The sequence below is a fragment of the Natrix helvetica genome (assembly GCF_964273705.1).
Source record: "Natrix helvetica genome assembly, chromosome: 2".
Classification (NCBI taxonomy): domain Eukaryota; kingdom Metazoa; phylum Chordata; class Lepidosauria; order Squamata; family Natricidae; genus Natrix; species Natrix helvetica.
Genome location: NC_138552.1, coordinates 184,442,839 through 184,469,129, shown reverse-complemented (window position 1 = coordinate 184,469,129; position 26,291 = coordinate 184,442,839). Strand labels below are relative to the sequence as shown.

The following is a 26,291-nucleotide window of genomic DNA, read 5'->3' as shown; positions in this document are numbered from 1 at the left end:
TGATGTCACTCACCAGCATTTACTCACCCCTCCCCTCCCAGCCACTCCTCGCCTCCCCGCCAGGGCTCCTTAGAGTCCCACTAGGAAGCAATTGTTGGAGTTAAGCAGCCACCACGAGAAAGAGTTGGCAAAATAGCTGGCTCAGTTCAAATTCGGTCTGACCGAGAAGGAGGGTCAGCAGAAGCACCTCACTGAAGACTATGAGCATAGGCTTTTCAAGCAGAAGGAAGACCTGTGGGAGTACAAGGCCAAGTACCTGAATCTGGAGGCTCAGTGGGCTGAGATGGTCAGCCAGTTCCAGTCCATGATGCAGTCCAACTGGAACAAGGCCCTCCATCTCTTTGCCATCAGCGGCACTTCCCTCCAGTCTTCGCCCAAAGCCCGCACCATGAGGCTGAAGCAGACCCCCAAATCGGAATTTCTGCCCCACTTCAACCCGGACAAAAAGACCTCAAAGGGAGAGACTCTCTGCAGCAACATAAACATTAATTGCACATATCCAGCCCAGGGGCCATAGTTTGAGGACCCCTGATTTAGTGCAATATAAAAAATGCAAATAATTTTTCTGCGGACACCAAAATTTTCAACTACTTGGCGACCACTGTGCTAAAGCATATATGCATATTGGCCAGTAATGCCCATTCTTTGTTTATCTCACATAAAAAATATTTGCAGAGGAGTTTTTCCACATAGAGTAAACAATGTTTTCTCTTGATACTCTTAAATTCCTTCGCGCTCTCAAATGAATTGATGAAAAGATGTTGCAGCGATAAAGAGAGACTTAATTGTCATTCTGCCTGTATTATACATTGTAGAAAATACATTAAGAGGGTGTTTTGGGAATCCCACTAAGCAAAAGTGTTATCAACTTCCCCAGTCTGGCAGGGAACAATGAAGAACACGCTATGGGGATTCTTGAACAAAAGTGAAATGTTTTCAAAGACCAATTTTACTTTGATAAACTGAAGGCATTGTGAGCTTAGAATTAATATTCCGTATGAATTGTACATTGGGGATATTAGATGCTTTCAGCACTTTTAAAACTACGTGCAGAAGGTTTCAAGTTCAGATAAGAAATTCTGGAGAGCCCAAGGCCACATAGGGACCAGGATGGCATACTGTATTACACATGATTAATTTGCTGAAGAAATTACAATTGAGCACAGGAACACAAATTCAGATAAACCACATTATGGCTTAATGTCACATGTGGACCCAGCCAGTTGATTATGCTAGATTAGCTGAAATAATGGTCTTAATATGTTTCTTCTAGCTCTCAGTAGAATTTATTTGCTACTTCGAGTCATGTTTTATTCAGAGAGATAGAGTCTTATGTGGCACTGACTTCTGCAAATTAAATTGGATGTTGCCAGGTCTAATATCCATTCCCATCACAAGTGACATTTGTTTGTCCTAGAGTTTCAGTAAATGTTGCAACCATCTGACACAGAATATTATCAAAGACAAGTGTTGTGTGTTGACCTTTTCTAATGTCTGAAACAAGCTAGTGCTCCCAAACCTTTTTGTTTATTACTATTATTATTATTTGCTGGTGGTATTATTTTCCTCTTATTGACATTGCTTTAATTTTGGTGATGCTTAGGTATCTGATGATGGGCAGTATGCTTTGCTTTCTATACGGGAGGGATGTGATCCAGTGAACAGATTGTGGTACTGTAAACTACAGAAGGAATCAAGTAATATAACAGGTAAAAATCACTCCTTTTCAGATTTGCCAAACCTTTGCTTAGTTGCTTGCTTGATTTCAATGCTTGAATCAGTACAAATGTAACTGATATGTAGCAACCATTTCCTGTATTGCAATCAGCATTCAAGACGTATCAATAACTGGAAAAAATCAATAACATAATTATATCTTCATCCTTGATGTAGTAGAAATTGGAAGTAATAGACAAAAATCATTTGCTGTTTAACTGCACATAATGCCAATGTTATGTACTCTATGCAAAAGATCCCACTCGCGTTGAACGGACATTCTGATCTAACCTCTTCCTCCCATCAGTCTATTAAATTGGATTTCCTGTGCAGGTAACCCTCAACTTACAAACATAACTGAGCCCCAAATTTATGGTTGCTAAGTGAGAAATTTGTTAAGTGAGCGATGCCCCATTTTACAACTTTTCTTGCCACGTTTCTTAAGTGAACCACTGCCGTTCTTAAATTTGTGGTTGTTAAGTGAATCTTGTTTCCCCATTGACTTTGTTGGACGGTCACAAAAGGGGACTCAGGGACACTGCAATGGTCATAAATGTGAATCAGTTGTCAAGCATTCCTAATGTAAATCACATGACTGTTGGGCTGCTGCGACGGTCATAAGTGTGAACAATGGTCATAAGTCATTTTTTCAGTGTCGGCGTAACTTTGAACAGTCACTAAATGAACTGTTGTAATTCGAATACTGCCTGTATAGCCTTTATCCTCAAAAATTAAGAAACAGTATATATCTCTTTTTTAAAAAATCAGTATTAAGCTATGTTCTTGAAAATGGGCTACTAGTCGAGACTTTCCTTTGTTATACATGTCCCATAAAATGAAGACTGATGTGATGCCTGGGAATATGAAAGGAAAAACAAATGTTCTTAATGGACTACAACTGTGTAGGAAAATTCACACATCTATAGTCATATTGCTTTCATTGAACTACAGCACTGTGATTGTTATATAAATGAGTTATGATTCCACAATTGGATTTTAAAATATAAATATATTTACTTTCTTTTCATGGAAATTACCTGTCCTCTGTTCATGGCGGTAACATATAGAATAGCCTTTTCCCTGATGACCTTCAAATATCTGTTGGAATACAACTTCCTTTTTCAGGCAGTATGCTGGCTGGAGATAATAAAAGAATGGCATCATAATTATTATTGCATTGTACTCTGCTATTTCATCTTGAGAACTTAGTTACATTCCTTATTGAACTGATAAAACCACATGGCGAAAAGTGCACTTGCAGACTAATATTGAAAAGACATTCACAGTCTGTTGGTGTGTGATGTTGGTGCATGATGTGTGATATATAACCACCGAGCCTTAATTACATTCTAGCGGTTCTGGAAGATTAATTTGCTTTCATTCTGAGTACAGTTCCAACCTTAACAAATGGACTTCATAAGGGAAATATGTGGGAAGAGGATGTAGCCTAATATTCTTGTCATTTCTCAAGCTGCCTGTTTTTGAAATAGGGCTTTAAAACTCAGACTAAAAATTAGGTTCATTTCTATATGTCATGCACTTGATTGCTTTCTAGGAAAACTGGCTCTCAAGTTTTAATTTATTTGTCCTCTTCACAGTTTCCCTCTCTGGTGTGATAAGCTTTTAGTCTCAAGATTCTGAAAATCTTAGCCTTTCCTGTTGTGCATGCAAGCTGTTGTAGAGTATCTCTTTTTTTCTTGTCGGTTTTTCAAATTAAAAGTATCATCTTAATAGGAAGTCACGTGGCTTGGTGGACTGTGGCAAAGCAGCAGAACAGCATAGTCATCTTTTTTTAATAGTTGGATAAAGAATCAAATTAACTGATTATGTCTGATTTAAAAAGTTAGAAATAGGTCCCCTTAAGGTTACAATTTACATGAACTTCCATTAGCTCTTACAGCAATCACTCAAAATGTTTATTACAGTCTAGGACCAGTGCAATAATCAAAGAGTATCTAGTGAAAAGTTCTAGACTAGAGTAATAACAAAGAGGCTATGTTAAAATCATAATTTGGTATCCTATCTGTCAGTTGCATGAACACAAGAATATGACCTAAACCAGGCCTGTCAAACTGGTGCCCCCTGGACAGGATGCGTCCTGTGCAGGCCATGCCCACCCTAGCTTCGCAACTAGGGGAAATGTTGCGAAATGTCACATGACAGCAACATGACACCGTGAGTTTGACACTTGTGGTCTAAGCCAGGGGTAATCAACCTTTTTATACCTACCGCCCACTTTTGTATCTCTGTTAGTAGTAAAATTTTCTAACCGCCCACCGTTCCACAGTAATGGTGATTTATAAAGTAGGGAAGTAACTTTACTTTATAAAATTTATAAAGCAGAGTTACAGCAAACCCCTACCACCCACCATGAAAGCTGGAACGCCCACTAGTGGGCGGTAGGGACCAGGTTGACTACCACTGGTCTAAGCTATATAATATATTAGTCCTGAAATTGTGAACGCATATAGTCATTAGATACTAAAATGCAACAAAATGATAATATCAAAACATTTGGCGCATTAATTATGTAAAATAGCTATAATGGTTTATTCATTAGGTTCAAACTAATTCTTAGTGCTGCTGTGCAGAATCTAGTTACCTACACTATGACTACGATCCGTTCATCTTTTTATTATTATTATTATTATTATTATTATTATTATTATTATTATTATTATTATTATTATTATTGTTTTAATTAGACGGATAACACACACACAAAACACTCTTCAATACGTCTTCCAGCTAGCATGTTGATTGGTTACATTTGAGTTCTGTGCATTACTACAATCATTCTTTATACTTCATTCAAATTAAGTTGTGCATTTTAAATCAAAGAATATACCAACATTCTCCTTTAACTACATTTGTTTGAAAGTACTTTTATCCAATATCATTCGTATTTATATTATTCAATGAATAAACATTTTAACACCGACAACAATCTATAAGAGCTACCACATTCTGCTTATTTATCGCCTAGGATTCCTATTTCTTTCCAACATCCACCTATACCATTTATCCCATATCTGATAGAATTCTGATTCTTCTTTTCCCTGGATTTCCTTAGTTAGTTTGTCCATTTCGGCACAGTCCATCACCTTTCTTATTATTTCCTCTTCACTTGGAGTTAGCTTGTTTTTCCATTTCTGGGCATAGGCAATCCTTGCCGCCGTTATTATATGCAATATTAAGTACTGGGTTTCTTTTTTGTATTTTGTAGGCAGTAATCCTAATAAGAAAATTTCCAGTTTCCAATCTATTTTAACTCCCGTTATTGCCTCTAGCCACTTTTGGATCTTTTTCCAAAACTTTTTAGCCTCCTCACAGGTCCACCATAGGTGGTAGTATGTTCCGTGTATTGATTCGCATTTCCAACATTTTGGGGATGTATTTGCCGCGATCCGTTCATCTTTAAGCAGCCCTTGAAGATAAATTGTTGACTAGCCAGGATACCGATTAATTATCAGGAAAGCTCTTAAAGAAAAATTAATAACTTAAAGTATATAAGTTATATTTTATGTTTATATAGCTAAATAACTTATATTTTGCAAAATAATTGCATATTACTAATCTTTGTCTTCCATGGCAATAAATATCTTTGAAAATCTATCATTTTAAGAAAAGAGGATTTTCTTAGAGCATTATTTCAAAAAATTATATCAGTTGAAGTAAAAAGCCTGACAGGTGATACAAAGAGTGTTGGGGGCATATTGATGCCCATATTTCTGCCTGTACAGTATATCAAACAGCATCTGCTCAAGTTTTTAAAATGTGGATATCAAGGAGAAAGGATTGTATCAGCGGCAGCTTGGAATAATATAGCTGCACAAACAGTTGACTAATTTTAGGCATTCTATAAATGCCCTTTTTCTACTTCCTCTGAACAAATCTGATTGCTGTATCTTTACTGTTTTTGTGATATATTTTTAACAATAGTTGCTATTCCTAGATGTGCAATTTCTAGACCTTTGTGTTCATGTTGTATCTTGGGTAATACAATACAAGATGTTTTCCCTCTTGTTATCCTCCCAGTGAATGCTCATTCTGTTTGATTGCTGACAGTCTCTTGGATTTCTATTTAGTCTCTATTGACACACTGATAGTGTCTTGGTTTCTTTATCACTACATTGAAACAGTATTTTGGCAAATTTCAATGTTACCTGGGAAACCATTCCTGCTGTTTAATAATGTACTCTCTCTGCTTAATTCTGCGAAAGATTGTCCTCTTTCTTCACGATTCCCTGTTGTGTTCCTTTTTGCTTAGCAGAAGCAGAAATGTGTAATGCCTATACATTCTAGCACACAATCCAGGTTGCAGCACTTATGGCTACCTACTTAACTCAAACAGAGAAGCAACTTAGAACTAAAGAGAAATTTCCTGACAGTGAGAACAATTAACCAGTTGGACAACTTGCCTTTAGACGTTGTGGGTACTCCATCACTGGAAGATTTTAAGAATAGATTGTTCAGGCAATTGTCTGAATTGGTATAGGGTCTCCTGCTTAGATGGCAGGTTGGATTGAGGGACCTCTGGAGTTCTTCCAACTCTATTGTTCTGTTCAGTTATTCTTTTATTCTTTCTGTGATCACATATATCCATCCCATCAAGCCCAATGAAATGGTATGGTACCCACATGGTATAGGATCTCCTGCCATGACCAGGGGGTTGAATAGAAGACCTCTGGGGTACCTTCTAACTTATTATTTTATGTTCTAGCAAGCAGGCTAGCAGGATAGCCTTGAAAAAGGTACAATTTCATTAAGGAACATTGAAAAGATGGAAATCCTATGGATCTCATTGGCCTGCCAGTTGGTGAAGCTTCATAATTAGGCCACCATTTGCTCAATATACCTTCAATATATAGGTTGAATAAATAAGGAAAGACTACCGTGTTTCCCCGAAAATACAACCTGTCCTGAAACTAAAACCTTGCCACAATTTCCGCGTGGGCAAAAATATAAATACCCCCCAAAATAAGCCCCCTGGACAATCACCCCCTCCGGCCAGGCATAGCAGCGTTCACCGACCTAGCGGTATCCCGAAGGCACCAAGCCGCGGGAACGAGGTGGGTGCAAAAGTGCTCGCGTTGTTTGGTGCTTTTGGGGTACCGCTAGGTCGGTCAGCGGTGCTGTGCCCAGCTGAAGAGGGGGAGGTTGCTGGGCAGCTGCTCTCTTGCGAGCGGGCTCCCGAAGAGCCGGGCACATCCTCAGGGTTGAATGGCTGTGTTGTGCTGTCGCAGCAGCAACGCAGCAGTCATGAGGTTACCAAGCTTGCAAGCAGCCGCCCGGCAACCCCACTTTCCAGCCAGGTACAGCGCTGTTGACCGACCTAGCAGTACCCGGAAGGCACCAAGCAACGCGAGCGCTTGTTCGCCACCCTCCGCCTCCCGCGGCTCGGTGCCTTCGGAATGCTCCTAGGTGAGTGAATGGGGCTCTGCATGGCTGGAGAGAGGCATTGCGCAGCGTCTTTTCCGTTCCCCGCTCGCGCGAAGGGCATATCCGCTGCTGGTGCCGCCCGCCACTTGGGTTTTTTTTTCAAAGCACGTAGGATGGATGCTGTTCTGGAAGTACGCTCTATGGTAGCATACAACCATAGAGCATACTCCCAGAGCAGTATCCTACATCCATGTTTTGGAATTCGCAATGGAGGACGGATGCCATTCTGGGAGTACGCTCTATGGTTGTATGATCTGCAGCCCACAACTATGGAGCGTACTTCCAGAGCGGCATCCATCCTCCGTGCTTTGAAAAAAAAAAAACAAGCGACGGGCGGCACCAGCAGCGGAGATGCCTGGCTCTGCAGGTACTGTAGAGTTAGCCAAGGACATCGTGAGCCTGAGAGTCGCGTGAGCGGGGAGTGGAAAAGCCGCTGTGCAAACCCTCTCTCCAGTCATGCAGAGCCCCATTCACTCATCTAGGGGCATTCCGAAGGCACCGAGCCGCGGGAGGCGGAAGGTGGCGAACAGGTGCTTGCCTTGCTTGGTGCCTTCCGGGTACTGCTAGGTTGGTCAGCGGCGCTGTACCCAGCTGAAAAGGGGGGTTGCCGGGTGGCTGATCTCAAGCTTGGTCACCTCATGGCTGCTGTGTTGCTGCTATGACAGCACAACACAGGCATTCGACCCTGAGGCTGTGCCCGGCTCTTCGGGAACCCAGTGGCAAGGGAGCAGCCGCCCGGCAACCCAAAAATAATAACCCCTCCCCTTTAATAAGCCCAAGGCCATGTTTTGTGGGTCAAAAAAATATAAGAATTTTCGGGGAAATACGGTATACAGCTTTGTGTTACTGCTTTGCCAGCCTGGAGCCAGGCTATTTCTCCATTTTCTGCCTATACTGTGGCTTCCTCACTTGCACATAGGATTCTCATGAGCACAGTTAGATGTTCCATTTTTAAAGCACATGCCACAATTTGTTGTTATCACAATCACAAGCCTTTCTGTAATCAAAGAAGCTTTTTTCATGTTCTGTGATTTTTCTGAATTAGCAGTGTGCATCAGAAATAATGTCTCATGTTCCTCAGTTTGTCTAAAGCCAACTTGAACATCTCCCATCTTTTTTCCATGTAGGGCTTCAATCTGTGTTGGATGATCTTAAGCATTATTTTGCTGGCATGTGAAATTAAGGTTATTGGACAATAATTTGCACTCTCTCTTAAATCTCCTTTTTTTAAAAAATTGGAATGTAGATTGGCCTCTTCCAATCTGTTTGTTACTGTGTTGTTTTCCATATTTGCTGGCATAGCTTAGTTAGACTTTTTACTGATTCTTTTTCTGTAGCTTCCGATGCTTCTGTAGGTTTTCCATTAGTTCCTGTAGGCTTCCTGTAATGACCAAAGTACCAATCTAATTTAATCTTCTAAGAACTAAGTACAAACTTCTTGAAAGTAAGGATCTAAGATATTGGATATTGACATTTCTACTATACAGGGCTTCAGTATATTTCTTCTTTCTTTGATTGGTAGCACCTAACACTCTTGGCATCTTTTAGCATAACCAGTTCAAAGTTGAAACTTCTTTCTGAGTTCAGATATACAATATGATAAAAAAGGCAGAAAAATATGAATATTTCTTTAATCTTCCCAAATACAAACAATTTTAAAGATATTTAACTCTGTAGTAGAACCTATTATGATAAACTTCGAAATTGAAACACGAGATTTTAACAAAGCTAGGATTGGATTAGGAGTTTATCAAGCAAATTTCTCTGTATGAATGCTTTTGAAATAGCTCTACCATTATAAAAGATGGAAAATATGGACAGGAGAGTGATGATACCCTATAAAATACGTTCCTTAACAATTGGAATATTGCTGTATTCTTCATTGTCACTGCGTTAATTGGTTTGCCAACTTGTGCTTCTATTCTGAGTTACACAGTAGACTGAACTGTTTCTTATCTGACAATGATTAATGCGCATGTCACATAATACGTCACACATTCTTTACTTTCCTTCTGATCTTCCGTTCGCCTGCCAAGAGGACGCAGGCACATAACTCTGCCAAAATGTAGTTAATTGAGTTAGCAAGATTTGTATTTTATTTTATTTTATATTAAAGTATTTTTAATTAGAATATGCTCCGGGTTTTATTTCTGCTTATTTGGAAATATGCTACTAGGAATGCCAAGGTCCACGCCTCATTAATTCAGGGTGGAACATCCCCTGACATTGATTGAACTTGTCCTTGTAAAGACTGTCCAAGTCATGGCATCTTGTGTGAGTGACTTCCCTAATTTAGAGTATACTATGTGAGGAAATACTTTTAAATGTTCTGAATCTTACATTGTTCAATTACATTAAATTACATTGGATTTAACACTGGAAGAGACAATAGAAATAGTGACATCCGAAGCCATTGCTTGAGACAATGAATTATTTCAATTAGCAAAGTTTAGTAAGATTCTAAATAAGGAAATAAAATGTACTGATATTAGACATGTTGGAAATCTATCTACAGCCGAATAACTGCATATTGTCTTGGTGTAAATTGAAATTGTATTATCCGCTGCACTGGAAGAATTTGATAATGTACATAAATGTGAAAATAATGGTTCTTGAGTGTAGAAGAACGAAAGAGATAATAAACAAGCATATATTCATTTCTGCTTCACAACATCATTTTTTAGATGATCATCTGAGTGCAATCATAATTCTCCAGTTTAAACATTGGCTTTCTTGTCCAAGCAGTTTGAAACAATTAAGGAATTTGCTGTCATGCATGTCTTGATGAGTTTTGTAAAAGACTGATTGACAGTTTTAAACTGATGATTGCTTTGACATATTTGCATGTATTTGTACTAATTTACATGTTCCATATTTATTAATTTGCAGTGAAATATTAGATGATGGATGGTTGAGTTTTGCTGGGCTTATTCTATCTTTCATATTTGTTTAGGGTTGCGTACATCTGGCTGATTGTAACATTTGCCACACAAGTGAACAAAGCAGTATAATTTTATAGATATTTGAGCAAATGTTAATAACTTTTACAGTATGAGAACTTGCTTTAATTAGAATGTTCAGAGATTTCAATAATTTGCTCAACATTGCAATTCAAGGAATCAGAGAAGTTTTACCTGGGATTGAAGAAATAAAATTTGTCAAGAATATTTGAAGCCTCAGATAGACCCCAAAACAGTTCTTCAAACTGATTTGATATTCATTTTGGGAATAACAAGCATTCATCATAATGTGGCTTATCTATTTAAACTTGTACATAGGTGTAAGACTTAAGACTTGCTAGAATCATCTTAAAAAATTGAATTGAAAAGAAAGCCTGCCTATCCAAAGTGACATATCATTTGAAACAATGAGATGTTTTTTTCTTGACCATCATTCTCTGATATTATTAATACTGTACGTTCAACTATTCTGCTAGGAATAGGGAATCCTGATTTCATAATCAATACAATCTTCATAATTCAATTGCACCTTTCCTCAGGAGTAACTTGCCATTATGGCACTTGTAAATAACTTCATATTGGGTGTAAAAGACATTGTATATGGTAATTTACTAACTTTGCATACATCTCTTAGAGTAAATCTCTTTATTACCTTAATGTAGGTCTTTTGCAATGGGTGAAACTGATAGACAACTTTGATGCGGAATATGAGTATGTCACCAATGAGGGAACAATTTTCACCTTCAAGACAAATCGACATGCTCCAAACTATCGATTAATCAACATTGATTTTACTGAACCTGAGGAATCAAAATGGAAAGTGCTGATTCCTGAGCATGGAAAAGATGTTCTAGGTAAGATTATTTAAGTTATATATTTCAGCATCAACAACAACAGAATATAATCCACGATAAGAGAAAGTAGCACTATTATAATTGTTGAGAGCTATACATTATTCATATTAATTAAAGCAAAGCTCCGAAGTTAAGAAACTTTTGAGAGGCAAATATAATAATTGTACAGTTACATGTTTATGAAGCTGTGATTTCTGTATGACTCACAAATGAGTAATATACAGTGATAGTATTCTCCCCCCCCCTGTTGTTGTTTTTTAAAGAGTAGCTGATGCTGTTTGAGGGATGTGATGGATTTAAAATGTATCCTTGCAGTGTAATAGTTCAGGAAGATATATTTGAATAAATATATTGTAAACATGATAGATGTTTATCATGATACATATTGATAATTTTAAACTTAGAAGTTAACTTTTCTAAATACAATGGGACAATGTCCATTCAGTTATTTTTAAACATATGTTAAACATGTACTTAGCCATGTACTAACACCATTAAAATATGATATAACTTCAAAATTAATCATTGTAATAATAAACATCTGATCATGTTTGAGAAATCTTCTTATATAATAAGAAAATTGTCTTGATACTAAAAGGCCAACCTGCTATTGTGTCACAATACTTTAACCCATTTAGTCATTTACAAAATTTGATTTGAGAAGATGTAATTATAGCTGAAAGCAGTTAATAATGTATTGCTGTAAAATCTTCACAGTCAAGTGAATTTTTGATTCTGCCTCATATAACAATGACATAGTAATGAAATGCTTTATACAAAATCAAGATATGTGACAGAAAGGTTAAATGATCACTTAGCATAAATGACTCATTGCTCTGGTAACAAAAATGGGCTTAGAAAAATACCCAACAATTCAACCCTGAATTACATACATTCTCTATTATTAACATCTATGGTTTCCTGGATTTTATGAGATACAGTTCCTATCTCATTCTCTATTATTAACATCTATGGTTTCCTGGATTTTATGAGATACAGTTCCTATCTCATTCTCTATCTCTTTGTACATAAGGATGTTTTGGAAGTGCCTTCCAAATGACTTCTGTGAATCAATCCAGTATAAAAGTTGATTTGCTGTTAAGTCCATCTTCCTTCTTTGTATACTATTACTTGGCTGCTCAACAGATATCATATTAAGGGTGATCCTTGAGTTGAGTTATAAAGACTTAGGGCTGATATATGCTTGTGACTCAGTTCTGTGACTTTCAGTAACAGTAAACCGAAAATCTTTAGCAGGGGTGTCAAACTCGTGGCATCATATTGTCGTCACGTGCCATATCACAACTTTTTCCCCCTTTGCTAAACCAGGGGTGGGCATCGCTAGCGTGTGATGCATCTGGCCCGCGGCCGGCAAATTTGACACACCTGATCTATAGGACAAAAATCCCAAAACAATAACAGTTAGCAAGGGTCAAAATGTCATTGCTTTTGAAAATGGTTTGTAAGTTGTTGTTTTTTTAAAAAAAGTCACGGTAGAGCAATCATATTTGTCCCTTTGATAGCTATAATGGTTTCTGCTACTTGGGAGGATTGAGCAAAATACGCAAAAAATTGTAATACACGAAGTGGAATGTATTGGGGAGTGGGAGTAAGGCAGAAGGATAGCAAATAGAATGGAATAAGAAACAACATAGGGAAACAATTAAATTGCAAAGAATGGGTCCATCAGATAGATAGATGATAGATAGATGATGATAGATAGATGATGATAGATGATGATAGATAGATAGATAGATAGATAGATAGATAGATAGATGATAGATAGATAGATAGATAGATAGATAGATAGATAGATAGATAGATGATAGATAGATAGATGATAGATAGATAGATAGATGATAGATAGATAGATAGATAGATAGATAGATAGATGATAGATAGATAGATAGATAGATAGATGATAGATAGATAGATGATAGATAGATAGATAGATAGATAGATGATAGATAGATAGATAGATAGATGATAGATAGATAGATAGATAGATAGATGACAGATAGATAGATGATAGATAGATAGATGATAGATAGATTATAGATAGATAGATTATAGATAGATAGATAGATAGATAGATAGATAGATAGATAGATAGATAGATGATAGATAGATGATAGATAGATAGATAGATAGATAGATGATAGATAGATAGATAGATAGATAGATAGATAGATGATAGATAGATGATAGATAGATAGATTAGAGAGAGACAGACAGACAGACATATACTTTTCTTCTGTTCCTTGAATTCCCAACAACCAATTCCAATTGTCACAAGACTATCATCCCTCCCATGCCTTCTCTGATTTAATCAAGGAGAGGGCTTCCCTCCTGGCAGTTGTCATTTTTGAGATGATCTTGTTACAGAAGGAAAGAAGGGCATGTTTACTAACCTGCTCACTTGTTGCAAGTAGTGTAAGAATGCAGCAGAAGCAGCATTTCCTTCCCTAATTTCCCTTCCCAGCTATTTTGTTTAATTCTGTCCAGTAAAACAGCTAGGAAGAATTTATCTGTGGTTAGCATTGGGAAGCAGGTTGGAAGCCCATGATGAGGCCTTGATTGGACAGTTTTGTTAAGAACAACATAGAGGGCCAATTTTCCATATATTGGCTTGAAAGCAAACACTAAGCAAGTTTTTAAATGTGCTTGCTGGCATAAAGCTGAAATATATTTAGAAATCTGATAATCTTTTAGGAATAGGATCCTAATGACACACAGAGGAAACTTAAGTTCTTTCTATGAAATATATTAAAGTCATAGATTTTTCTAAAAATATAATGCATTTTCGTATAATCACATACTGAAAATACGGTAGCTATTTTTCCTTCATATTTACAGAATGGGTGGCATGTGTTAGATCCAACTTCCTAGTCTTGTGTTACCTGCATGATGTGAAGAATGTCCTGCAGCTTCATGACCTGGCAACTGGTGCCCATCTCAAGACCCTTCCATTAGATGTTGGCAGCATTGTTGGATATAGTGGACAAAAGAAGGATAGTGAAATATTTTATCAATTTACTTCCTTCTTATCACCAGGTAAGTGTGGCTTCTTTTGCATATTGCTTGTTTTCTTTGCACAAGTATGAATGACTATAAAGTAATAGCACACCTATAAACTACTGTGATTAGTGTTTTTATATTTTACAACATTACATTGTTGCATAGATCTTTCTGTATGTCTATGTATGGTGTGTGTGTGTGTATGTGTATGTAGGCACATATATCTCTCTATCTATCTGTCTATCTAATCTGTAGCATGTCCTGGAGAAGCACTTCCCCTGATTTGCTACATAAAATGTGCTGTAGAAATAAGTGAATTAGTATTTCCCCACTGTCTTCTACATGAGAAGCAATTGTAAATTTGCATAGGCTGGCAATTACCATGTTCTTAGCTACATAATAAGCTGAAAGATAATATGGATCTAACTTTTATGACATAGTTTTTTTGTCATTACGAAAACGATGTATTGGCTTTTCAAAGCCCAGTTGTAGTTTCCAATAACCACAACTACAGCAGAATTAGTGAGTTTACTTTATTCCTTTACATTATAATTTGCAGATTAATTATTATGTTGAAGGAGTTACGATAAACTCGCAGCATGAAAATTACATCCCTGCCTATTTTTTGTGTAGCAGTTGGAAAATAAATTTGTTTCCTGTTGATAGCCTTCAGCTCTAATTTCCTTCTTGTCTGCATAAATGACAGAAAGGGATGGCAGAAAACTGTATTTAGCTGAATATGGTGGGGCTGGCAATATTTTAAATGTAAAATTTCCTTCCTTTCCTATGGCTAAGTATTGTACTGTTCCATTTCAGCAGTTGAAGAGGAAAGCTATTACATAATATTTTCTGTTGGGGAATTAATGTTTATGTTTCTATTCCTGCATTTAAAAAAACTGAGTTATATTTATGAAGGATTTTATTTGAGACATCCTTCTTTTTACAGTCTGGCTTTCTTGATAGAAAGAGAGGATTATTAACTTCATTGATTGCTTGATTATGTGCCATCAAGTCATTTTCAACTCATAGCAACGCCACAGATATTCTCTGTACGTAACCTGTTTTTCCATTTTTTCCAATGGTGCACTCATCACCTCTGTAACAGAGTTTATTCACCTTACTTCTGGACATCCTTATTCTCTCTTTCCCTCTACTTTTCCCATTAGTCTTTTCCAGAGAACTGAGTCTTTGCTCAATGTGTCAAAAGCATGTTAATTCGTGTCTGGTCTGAGACTGACTGATCTGAGAAAGAATGACTGGCTGAAAATCATCCAGCTTTCATGCCTAAGTGGGACTTAAACTCACAGTCTCCTGCCTTCTAGCCTGGTGCCTTAACCATTAGACCAAACTGCCTCTCAAACAAAGGAACAAAGAGAGAACTTGAAGTTGTGACCTCCATTGTGTATAGTCCAATAATGAGGAACACATCCTCAGTAAGAATGGATTCTCCTATAAGTAAGGTTAAAAATCAGAAAGAAGCTGGAAGCACCTATTCTTATTAACAATTTTATTAAGACCTAAGCTTTTGTTAACTGCAAAACATTTCCTCATATTCATAGAAATCTTCATATTCATCAAAAGCCACAAAACGAATCTGTCTTCCCCTCCCAATTTAAATCTTACCTTAGTCTAGGACTAGGAACTCTATGTAGCTGTTGGAAAAGGTATTACTAACCTCCTCTGGATTTTTAGCTACCATAAACTAACATGTTTTCCCTCTTAGAATACCTGGTATAGTTATTGTTGTTTTTATAATTCACAGTCACCCTTCTGCCTTGCTCATTCCTTCTTGCCCATTCTTTTACATTGCTATTTGCTCTCATGGTTAAAGATCAATGTGTAGCTACAATTAACAAAATCTACTTTCCTTAAGTGTAGACTTAGATTCTTCTAAAATGTCATAGATACTTTTTTAAAAAAATCTGCATTTTGTGGCCTCCATCATGTCACATTATTGATTGGAGAGGATCTTTTTGTTTTCTATAATAATGTCTAAAAGGGCAAACTCTACAGAAGCTACTATTTTATAAATTATGAGAAAAAAGTAATGTATTACTTCTTGTGGAAAAAATATCAGATATAAAAATATCTCTGTGTGTGTGTGTATTTGTGTTGTATTTGTGCTGATAAATAAATAAAGGGAGACTAGTATAGATCTATTTCAAGCTATTTAGCTCTCATCAGCTAGCCATACCCTTACTGGGATTTGAACCTGGGCTGTGTTACATATTAGGCAGATTTGTTAGCCACTAAGCCACAGGCTCTCCTCCTTATCAGCTGAGCCAGAGAAATAGGTATGTATTTGTGTTACAACCCCTGGTATGCCCAAATATAAAAAGGCAACATTAAAAATAAAAATATGGTTTTCTGCCTGGATGGTCCTCTGTAATGAGCTGAAGAACAGAAAGAGGGAGTAGTGAGCTCCCTCCCATATTTGGGCATACCAGGGGTTGTAACACACACACATACACACACACACACACACACACACACACACATGCATACGCTGGTTTTGTTGTATTCAGGTCTTTTCCCGTGTAAGATTGAGATTGTCAATCTCAATCTTACATGGGAAAAGACCCGAATACAACAAAACCAGCATACCTACACCCGTGAAAATCTACGAAAACAAATATATATATATAAAAATAAATAATATGAATATGAATATATTATGAATATGCTTTATCTTGGTCCAATTATACTAAATTAGCTTTGTACTGAAAGAAAATAAAGAAGTTTCACTGAGTCCTGGAAAGCTCCATGCCGTTTTTTAGTCTGACTTTATTATATTCTGAAAAACAACATACCAATTTTTCCTAATTGTGGCAATTAAGTTAACCAATCTAAAGCCTTATTAAGTCCCAGTGATTATCAGAGAGGAAATTAACATATATCTACAATGCTGAATCAGAATTAAAATGGCTTTTGTTTGGACTATATAAACTCTAATATAACAGCAGTTCAATAAACTGAAAGGAAGTGCTGTTAGACTAATTCTGTTTCTTCTTTTTGACCTAGAAGGTAGATTTTTTTAAATTGTATTATAGGAACATAGCATGTGACTGTCTTCTTAAATTTTATACCCTCTCTTCTGTCCTCAGCTAGGTAGGTGTCCAACAGCAAGCCTGAAATAAAATTTCAAAACAGTACAAACCATAAAACATATTTATCAAGTTTTCATGTTTTGTTTTTTTTAAGCTCATAGCAGTAAAGGTGAAAAAAACTAAGTTAAGTGGGCAAGATAATCAACATATTTCCTATTCTAGAGAGATTTAGCCTACAGATCTAGGACAACTTGCCACGGCCAACTCACCATGGGACAACTCGATATGGGACAAGAGTTACATTTGTTGTTCTACAAGTTATTCTTGTTGAAGAAATGTGGAACAGAATCATTTTTAAAAAGGATGAAAAAGGAGGAATAAAATAAAATGCGAATAATATTTTTTAATTATTTTAAATAATTAAATTAACACGTTTTCTCTTTCACTGACTTTCCAATTGATCAATAAGACCTTTCAATAAACAACACCACATCTTGCTTTTCTTATCTGCTCAATGGTTACCTTATTTCAGTTTGCTTTGCTTCTTCTTGATGATAACTAGTGTGTTTTTAAAAAGAAATCCATTACTGGCATGTTTTATACTGCTAATATGTACATAAATTATTTATGTAATATATGTTGGAGCTGTTTTGCTTATAATGTGGAATATCATTAACAATCTTTCCTTACAGTATAAAGACAAAAATATTGTGCCATCTAACTTCATTGAATCAATAGGATTTCTTTAAGAAAATGTAAGTTTATGATGAGGGCAGGTCCATTCTAAAATTCATTGTATCCCTTCTATGCTGCCACCACCCCTTTAGGTAGAAATGATTTCTTGGGTTATCAGCTTGAATTGTTTGATTTAAATGCAGTAATAGCAATGCAATGATAATAATTTAATTTAGATTTTTATTTGTCCTGTCCAAAAGAAATTGGAGATTAGTCCCATCATTTGGAGGGACTAAGGGGACATTCAGATAAAAATAATGAGAGGGAAGCTATAGTCTGATCTAAAAGAGAATTAATTGTCTTTAAGGAAAGTAATAAAAGATAGTAAAGGTAAAGGTTCCCCTCGCACTTATGTGCTAGTCGTTCCATAGGGGGCGGTGCTCATCTCCGTTTCAAAGCTGAAGAGCCAGTGCTGTCTCCCTGGTCATGTGGCCAGCATGACTAAATGCCCAAGGCACACGGAACGCTGTTATCTTCCTACCAAAGGTGGTTCCTATTTTTCTACTTGCATTTTTTTACATGCTTTCAAACTCCTAGGTTGGCAGAAGCTGGGACAAGTAACAGGAACTCACTCTGTTACGCAGTACTAGGGGTTCAAACTGCTGACCTTTTTGATCGACAAATCTTAGCCACTGAGCCACTGCATCCCTTTAGTAAAAGATATTGCTACAGTGCAAAAAGAGGTCATCTGTAAGTGGATCATGTCAAGGCATGTAATTTCATTTAGAATGTTTGGGTCCATTTTTGTGCAGGGCATTCCATATGAAATATTGTATATAAATAAGACTATAGATGTGAAGTCCCGCTGTGATTTTAGTTGTTATTAAAGGAAAAGTGGCTACAAATATTGTCTATGTCTTATTTTAATGGAAAAAAATAAGATGAGGGGGTTTTTTTAGTCTGTTTCTTTGGGATAAAAGATATTTACTGGTGTGCTTTGCCAATAAAAACATATTAAATTAACCAATTAAAATCTTTGAATTGTACGTTTAGGTATTATTTACCATTGTGATCTGACCAAAGAAGAATTAGAGCCAAGAGTTTTCCGAGAAATTAGCGTAAAAGGATTTGATCCTTCAGCTTATCAAACTGTGCAGGTAAGTAAAGGAAAAAGAAATTGTCCTTAGTATGTGTTTATGTTCTTGTATAAAGGTTAACAAAAATTATACTCATTCAGATCATTCCACATTGGCATCTTGTTCAATTCAACAACATAAAAACTGCAATTTTTTTCAAAGTTTTTTAATCTTTTAATACAATTTTACACATATTATAGAAACAAAGTGTTGACCCGATTTTAAAATGGAATTTGTTAAAAAAAAAATAGGTTAGCTCTAACATTTAGTAACAATTTCTATACATTTTAGGGCCTTCTTTTGCCAAGATGAAAATCTGCAGATATAGTTAGTAGATGGCATTTGCTATTGGTCATGTCTTATAATTGTCAGATCCTACTCTCAGGTGTCTCTGACCAGTTGTACTGACAAGGAGAAGTGATAAATGAAATAAATCATTACAGGCCAAGCAATTACAAGTTTAGTCACTTCATTTATTTTTGGTATCAAAAGCAATAGATTTGTTCTTGAGCTTTAATAAAGTTCAAAGTTGGAATAGAGAACTATTTTTGCTGTGTTTGTGTGTGCACACGCGCAGTTGCATGTGTGCACACATATTACACATACATACAAACACACACACATGTGCATATGTTATGTCATGTTATGAAAAATCTATTAAAATATGTGAATGGAAGCAAGTCAAGATGTCCAAAATGCACAAGCAGAAAAACCATATTTATAGTATTCCAATATTTGCTTTCAATATCCTCTTGTTGGTTTTCACATGTTTGGTTTAAGATTGTCATTTTACAATCTTACTTCTTTCTTATCATATTTGTAATAGAGCAGAATGTCTGTACATTTCAGAAGTGAAAGGAAACTCAAAGCCATTATTAACTACTGGTAAACTGAAGTAAGAATGACTCAGAAATGAATATAATTGGCAGGCTTACGGGATAAATCATTTTAAAACCTCTTCCCCTGCTATTATTAATCTTGCTATTGTTACTCATTGTGAGCAACAAATACACCAAAAGTTTTTTTTTAATATTCTACTAAAGTGTACTACTTCCTGAGTAATCAGGTGTATTAATCCACCTGAAACAAGCATATGATTCAGCTGATATTGTTAAAAGAGAAACTAATCAAGATGATTGTTTCTCATATTTTCCCAAGTGTAGTTCAGTGAGCTTCTGGTGATGACACTTAATATTACTAGCTTTGTCATTCATTAAAGATTATCTCCCTTAATGTCATTCAAAGGGTTCCTTCTTCTTGGTCCTTTTTTGAGAAAATAAAAAGAAATGCTTAAAAATTAGCAAACATTGTTTAGCTTACTTCTTTAAAACACAAGTCAAGTATTCTGGTTTATCTTAGAGCATTAAACTTTAATAATAGTAGCTGAGACTGTAAACTTTGTAACATTTACAAGCATAGACAAACACCTATTTGTCATGTCTCTGATATGCTGAATATCTTTTCCAATTCTGGTTTGAGTGAGACTGAGACCTTTTGTGTCTTTATCCTGAAGAATAATTTAATTGCACTGACATGGCTTTCTTTTCAGAATGCCACTGTTTATCCTACCAGCTTCTTCTTCAAAACATACTCTTTAATCCCATTATTGCTGCTTTCTCCCTTGGTGATTCTTTTAAATTATCCCATTCATCCATGATTATTCAGTGAAGAGAATGTTACCTGTCTCATGTAGCACTTCTGATTCAGGTATTTTCTGAGAGTCTAGGCCAGCGATGGCGAACCTTTTTTGGCTCACCTGCCACAAGTGGGGGGAGCGCAGTGGGGTCATGTGCGGGCGTACCGCACCCATAATGCAATGCGAAACCTCCAGTGCGCATGCGCGTACAACAGGTGCTCCCCCCCATTTTTACATGCTTTTTTCGCCCTCCCCAGGCTCCTAGACCAGTGATGGCGAACCTATGGCACGCGTGCCACAGGTGGCACGCGGAGCCATTTGTCAGGGAACGTGAGGCGCTGCCCTATCAGCTGGCCAGCACGCATGTGCGCGCTGCCCAGCTGAGTTCACTGTTTTTAAAAGCCATTTTTCGCCCTCCCCAGGCTCCAGAGGCTTTATAGGAGCCTGGGGAGGGCAAAAAAGCCTCCCCCCCCCCCTAGAGGCCCTCCGGAGGCTTCAGGGACCGTCCGTTCCCTGAAGCCTTCGGAACGCTTAAAACGACCCTCCGAGCAAACCGGAAGTCACTTCCGGTTTGCTCGGAGGGTCATTTTAAGCGTTCCCAAGGCTTCACGGGCTGTCCGGAGGCTTCCCTGATGCCTTCGGAGCGCTTAAAACGACCCTCAGAGCAACTTCCGGTTTGCTCGGAGGGTCATTTTAAGCGTTCCCAAGGCTTCACGGGCTGTCCGGAGGCTTCCCTGATGCCTTCAAAGCGCTTAAAACGACCCTCAGAGCAACTTCCGGTTTGCTCGGAGGGTCATTTTAAGCATTCCGAAGGCTTCAGGGAAGCCTCGGACGGTCCTTGAAGCCTCTGGAGGGCTTCCGGGGCGGCGGGAGAGGCTCTTTTCACCCTCCCCCGGCGCCTATAAAGCCTCTGGAGCCTGGGGAGGGCAAAAAATGGCTTTTAAAAACGGTGAACTCAGCTGGGCAGCGTGCACATGTGCGCTGGCCAGCTGATAGGGCAGCACCTCACGTTCCCTGACAAATGGCTCCGCATGCCACCTGTGGCACGCGTGCCATAGGTTCGTCATCACTGGTCTAGGCTATCTCTCTAAAACAGTCAATATATTTCTGAAAGATGTCCCTACAGATATTTAGAAGAAACTTTTTTAATATAAAAAATTGAATTAGGTTCAGCTCAGTTCTTCCCTTACTTATTTCTTAACGGCTCCAGTTCAATCTCATTTTCATCTACTATTTAGCCTTGGTAAATACAATTGGCCTTTTTAAGAAGTTTTATACCTTATCTTTGGATAGCAAAATTTAAACAATATTAAATAAATTTAATAATAAAACTATCTTATTTCTCTGTATTGTGGGTCTGAGGACAGCAAATAAGCATTGTGTGGGCGATAACAGTTGAGGCAACCCAATGGTTCTTAAATTACTTTCTCATTCCTTCCTTCCTTTTGTTTTAATGCTTGCACCTTTTGCTCGACTGGTGGGTTCTGCTGTAATTTTAATTTCTCATATTAAGGATTCATATATCTTCAAAATCACTTTTATTCCATTTACTTACTATATTTTTAGATTATAAAGAAATAAACTTCTTCAGTTGGTTGTGAAATTAAATATCACCATGTCCCAGCACAGTATAAATGAGATACATCAAATCTCATATCCCTTTCCCCTCCCATTATGCAGGCAAGAAGTTAAAAGCTTTGATAGGTATAATTAGCTAAACCTCCAGTCTGAAGCTCCTTCTTCCTGGAAGTTTGCCAGTTAGGGAATGTGGTCTTCAGAACTGAAAAAGATTCCTTAATTTATTGTGTAATTCAAAGGTGGCTGCTACTGATATCTTAAAACAAATCCTAATGGAACATTTGTATGAAATACACGAAATGCCTTATTCTTGCACAGTTTTCCTCATTGCAACCAGACAAGCTTTATTTGTTTATAATTGTACCTGACAAATTGAGATTAATATTATGTTAATTTTAGATACCCTTCATATGTGCAAAATGTCAGCCATAAAATATTTTCTAACAATTATTCACCTAGAAAAAAATATTTCCAGTGGAAAGTTTCAATGCTGCTGAACACTAAAGTTCAAGGCTTCTTTCCAAATGTTAATTCGTATTCTTTTATTAATGGAGAATAATAGTAGATGTTCTAATCCATAAACTATTGGTTTGCACCCAAATTGTTTATAATATAGAAAATGGAAAAGGTACAACGCACTGAAAAGATATTCAGTGGCAATTTAAAAGAAAGCTGCTAATCTTTAAAGAACTCCATTACATTGGATAATAATTACTTTAAAATTTACTGTAAGTCACTGAGGTCATTTTGACTCAAGGCTACAATGAAGTCCATTTTCAGTTCTCTGAAATAGAACATTGAAAAAGAGTTTATAGAACCATAATTATATAGTAGTTCAGTTTGGTCTACTTTTTTTTCCAACTGTCTTGGTAGTATTATTTGGGTACCGTCTTTATTATTTTTACAAATCTTTTTGTAAAAAAAATATATTTTGTTAAAAAAAACCTATCCTACACACCTTCTCCCTCCTATTTTCCCAGCAATAACCCTGTGAAGTAGGTTGAGCTGAGAGAGAGGGTGACTGACTCAGCTGCCTTTCTTGCCTAAGCCAGAATTGAATTCAAGGCCCTCTGCTTGCTCACTTGGTGCCTTAACCACTAAAGTGACTCAAAATGCCTTCTGTACAGAGCTACCCTCTGTAGTTTGGTTTAGCTACAGAGAATGATAGATGAGGATTACTGTATGTAGTGAAGTCGTCTTCTATTGCTTTCTCCGGTGATGTTGATGTAGCTAATATCATGTCATTCCCTCAAGACAAAATAAAATGGCCGTACAGGAAAAAGAGCATTGATCAGAGAGATGAGGATGTACAGCTGAAAAAAGCAATCTAGAAATGATATAGTCACTACTGAAGTGGCACAAATGGGGCCTATGTCATGGCCTCTGTTGGGAGATACTATTTCCACTGGGGTTGAGAGGAAAGTTCTTAAGTAGGAAGTTATAATGCTTAAGGCACGTTTTCAGCCACCACACCACTGAACTTGGTACAGTAAGAGAGTGATTTGGGGGCCAAAAAACCAAGCTATTTCGATTCCTAAGGAACTAGGTTGCCACTGCTGCAAAGGTGAACCCATCTAGATGAAACTGGTGGGATCTTTGAAAGAGAGAAGGCATAAATATTCAGAACAACTCACATTTCTCAAACTCATCGTTCTTTAAGTTCACAAAGAAGTAATACATCTTTAATATTCTCAACATTAACATTTTTCCATTGCTAGAATGAATGATCATCAAGGATGGTCTCCATTGTCTCAAACAGTGTTCCATTGTTCTCCTTGGCAGCAGATACTTTAAAATATGCTAAATAGACTGACAAGAAACCACTTCTCAGGGAAGAGCAACCAAACATGCGTTAGTTTTTGAAAGTAGAAAAGACAGTTTTAAAGAAATTTATGGAAAGCTTAATTGCTTCCATGTGCATATCAGAGTTTCTAAAATTGCATGACAAATCTAACCACTGATCTGAAACTCAGTTCAGCGCTCCCTTTTATCGCAGAGGGCGCGGGAGACACCCTTACAGGGTAGAGCAGAGGAGTTTGGGGAATATCTTCAGGACAAAATCGATCAGATCCGGAGCGGGTGGACCTCCGTCAGTGGACCAGACGAGCCGCCAACAGCGAGTCTTGAGAGACCATTCTGGGAGGAGTTTGACTCTGTTGCCCCCGAGGATTTAGACAGGTTGCGTGGACGGCTGCGACCCACCACTTGTTTAACGGACCCGTGCCCCTCCTGGCTGGTACTGGCAGCCTGGGAGGTGACACGAGGCTGGCTCCTGGGCCTGGTGAGCGCCTCACTGGGTGAGGGATACTTACCAACCGCCTTGAAAGAGGCGGTGGTGAGACCCTTGCTCAAGAGGCCTTCGCTCGACCCAATGGAGCTAGCTAACTATCGTCCAGTCTCCAACCTCCCCTTCTTGGCGAAGGTTGTCGAGAATGTGGTGGCGCAGCAGTTCCCGCGACACCTAGACGAATCCGACTATCTAGACCCACGCAAGTCCGGCTTCCGACCCGGGCACAGCACTGAGACAGCCTTGGTCGCGTTGGTCGATGATCTCTGGAGGGCCAGAGATAGGGGTTGCTCCTCTATCCTGGTCCTATTAGACCTCTCGGCGGCTTTTGATACCATCGACCATGGTATCCTATTGCGCCGGTTGGAGGGGATGGGAGTCGGAGGCATCGTTTTGCGGTGGTTCGGCTCCTACCTCTCCGACCGGAAGCAATGTGTGTTGACAGGGGGACAGAGGTCGTCCCTGAGGCCACTCACTTGTGGGGTGCCACAGGGGTCGGTCCTCTCGCCTCTCCTGTTCAACGCATATGTGAAGCCGCTGGGTGAGATCATCCGTGGTTTTGGGGTTGAGTACCATCTCTACGCTGATGATACTCAGCTGTATATTTCAACCCCAAACCACCCCAACGAGGCTGTCGAAGTGATGTCCCGGTGTTTGGAAGCCGTCGGGGTCTGGATGGGGGACAACAGACTCAAACTCAACCCCTCCAAGACCGAGTGGCTGTGGTTACCGGCACCTCGGTTCAGCCAGCTGACTCCATCGCTGGCCATAGGGGGCGAACAATTGTCCCCTGTGGAGCGGGCGCGCAATTTGGGTGTCCTCCTTGATGCCCGGCTGTCAATGGAGGACCATGTGGCAGCCGTGGCAAGGGGGGCATTCCACCAGGTTCGCCTGGTGCGCCAATTGCGCCCCCTACTGGACCGGAGTGCCCTGCGCACGGTCACTCATGCGCTGGTGACGTCTCGCCTGGACTACTGCAATGCCCTCTACATGGGGCTTCCCTTGGGACGCATCCGGAGACTGCAGCTAGTTCAGAACGCAGCCGCGCGGGTTATTATGGGAAGTACACGTTACTCCCACGTAACACCTCTCCTGCGCGAGCTGCACTGGCTACCTGTGGCCTTTCGGGTGCGTTTCAAGGTATTGATCACCATCTTTAAAGCGCTCCATGGCAGAGGACCTAGTTATCTGCAGGATCGCATCCTACCACACACGTCCCTGCGACCTATCCGCTCACACAGGGAGGGGCTCCTCCTGGTGCCGTCTGCTAGGCAATGCCAGCGGGCGACACCTAGGAGTAGATCCTTCTCTGTGATGGGCCCAACCCTCTGGAATGACCTCCCCCCAGACATTCGAACTACCACCGACCTCCGTTCCTTCCGGCAAAAGTTAAAGACTCACCTATTTCAATCAGCTGGCCTGGCACTTTCTTAGTTTCACCTCCCGGGGATTTATTCATTTTAATTGGGTTTGGGGTTTTAATAAGCTTTTAATGTACTATATTTATTATTCTATTACAGTCTTATAACCTCCTTCACCTACGTATTTAATTATTTAACTGTTTTGTGTATGTATTTTATAATGCATTTTAGTGACTGTACACCGCCCCGAGTCCTTTCCGGGAGAGGGGGCGGTCTATAAATGTGAATAATAAATAAATAAATAAATAAATAAAATAAATTGCTATGGAAGCCTTGTGCTAAGTACAAAAAAATATAGGTGGGCCTAGGGCCTAAAGTGGGTATTAATGGCTCTCTCTTTTTTCTGAGATTCTTTACTCTTTCTCAACCTTCAGGGAAGGGATAGCTAGCTCTGACCCAAGGTCTGATTTGATTTCACATATAGTTTTGAAATTAAAGATGGACCAATTGTGACCCAAGGGTTGCAAATATATTATCAGGTTCATTTTAAGAATCTGAACATACATTTCAGTTGAATTTTA

At 38.4% G+C, this 26,291-nt stretch overlaps 1 protein-coding gene across 3 annotated transcripts in view; it reads left to right on the top strand.

The window, feature by feature from the left end:
- Positions 1-26,291, top strand: part of PREP (prolyl endopeptidase) — a 62,895-nt gene that overhangs the window by 18,832 nt on the left and 17,772 nt on the right. For all 3 annotated transcript variants that reach the window (XM_081941704.1, XM_081941705.1, XM_081941703.1), the window contains exons 7-10: positions 1,604-1,709; positions 10,781-10,972; positions 13,829-14,026; positions 18,766-18,869. In XM_081941704.1, the coding sequence (XP_081797830.1) occupies positions 1,604-1,709; positions 10,781-10,972; positions 13,829-14,026; positions 18,766-18,869 (600 nt within the window). The remainder of the gene's footprint in view (positions 1-1,603; positions 1,710-10,780; positions 10,973-13,828; positions 14,027-18,765; positions 18,870-26,291) is intronic.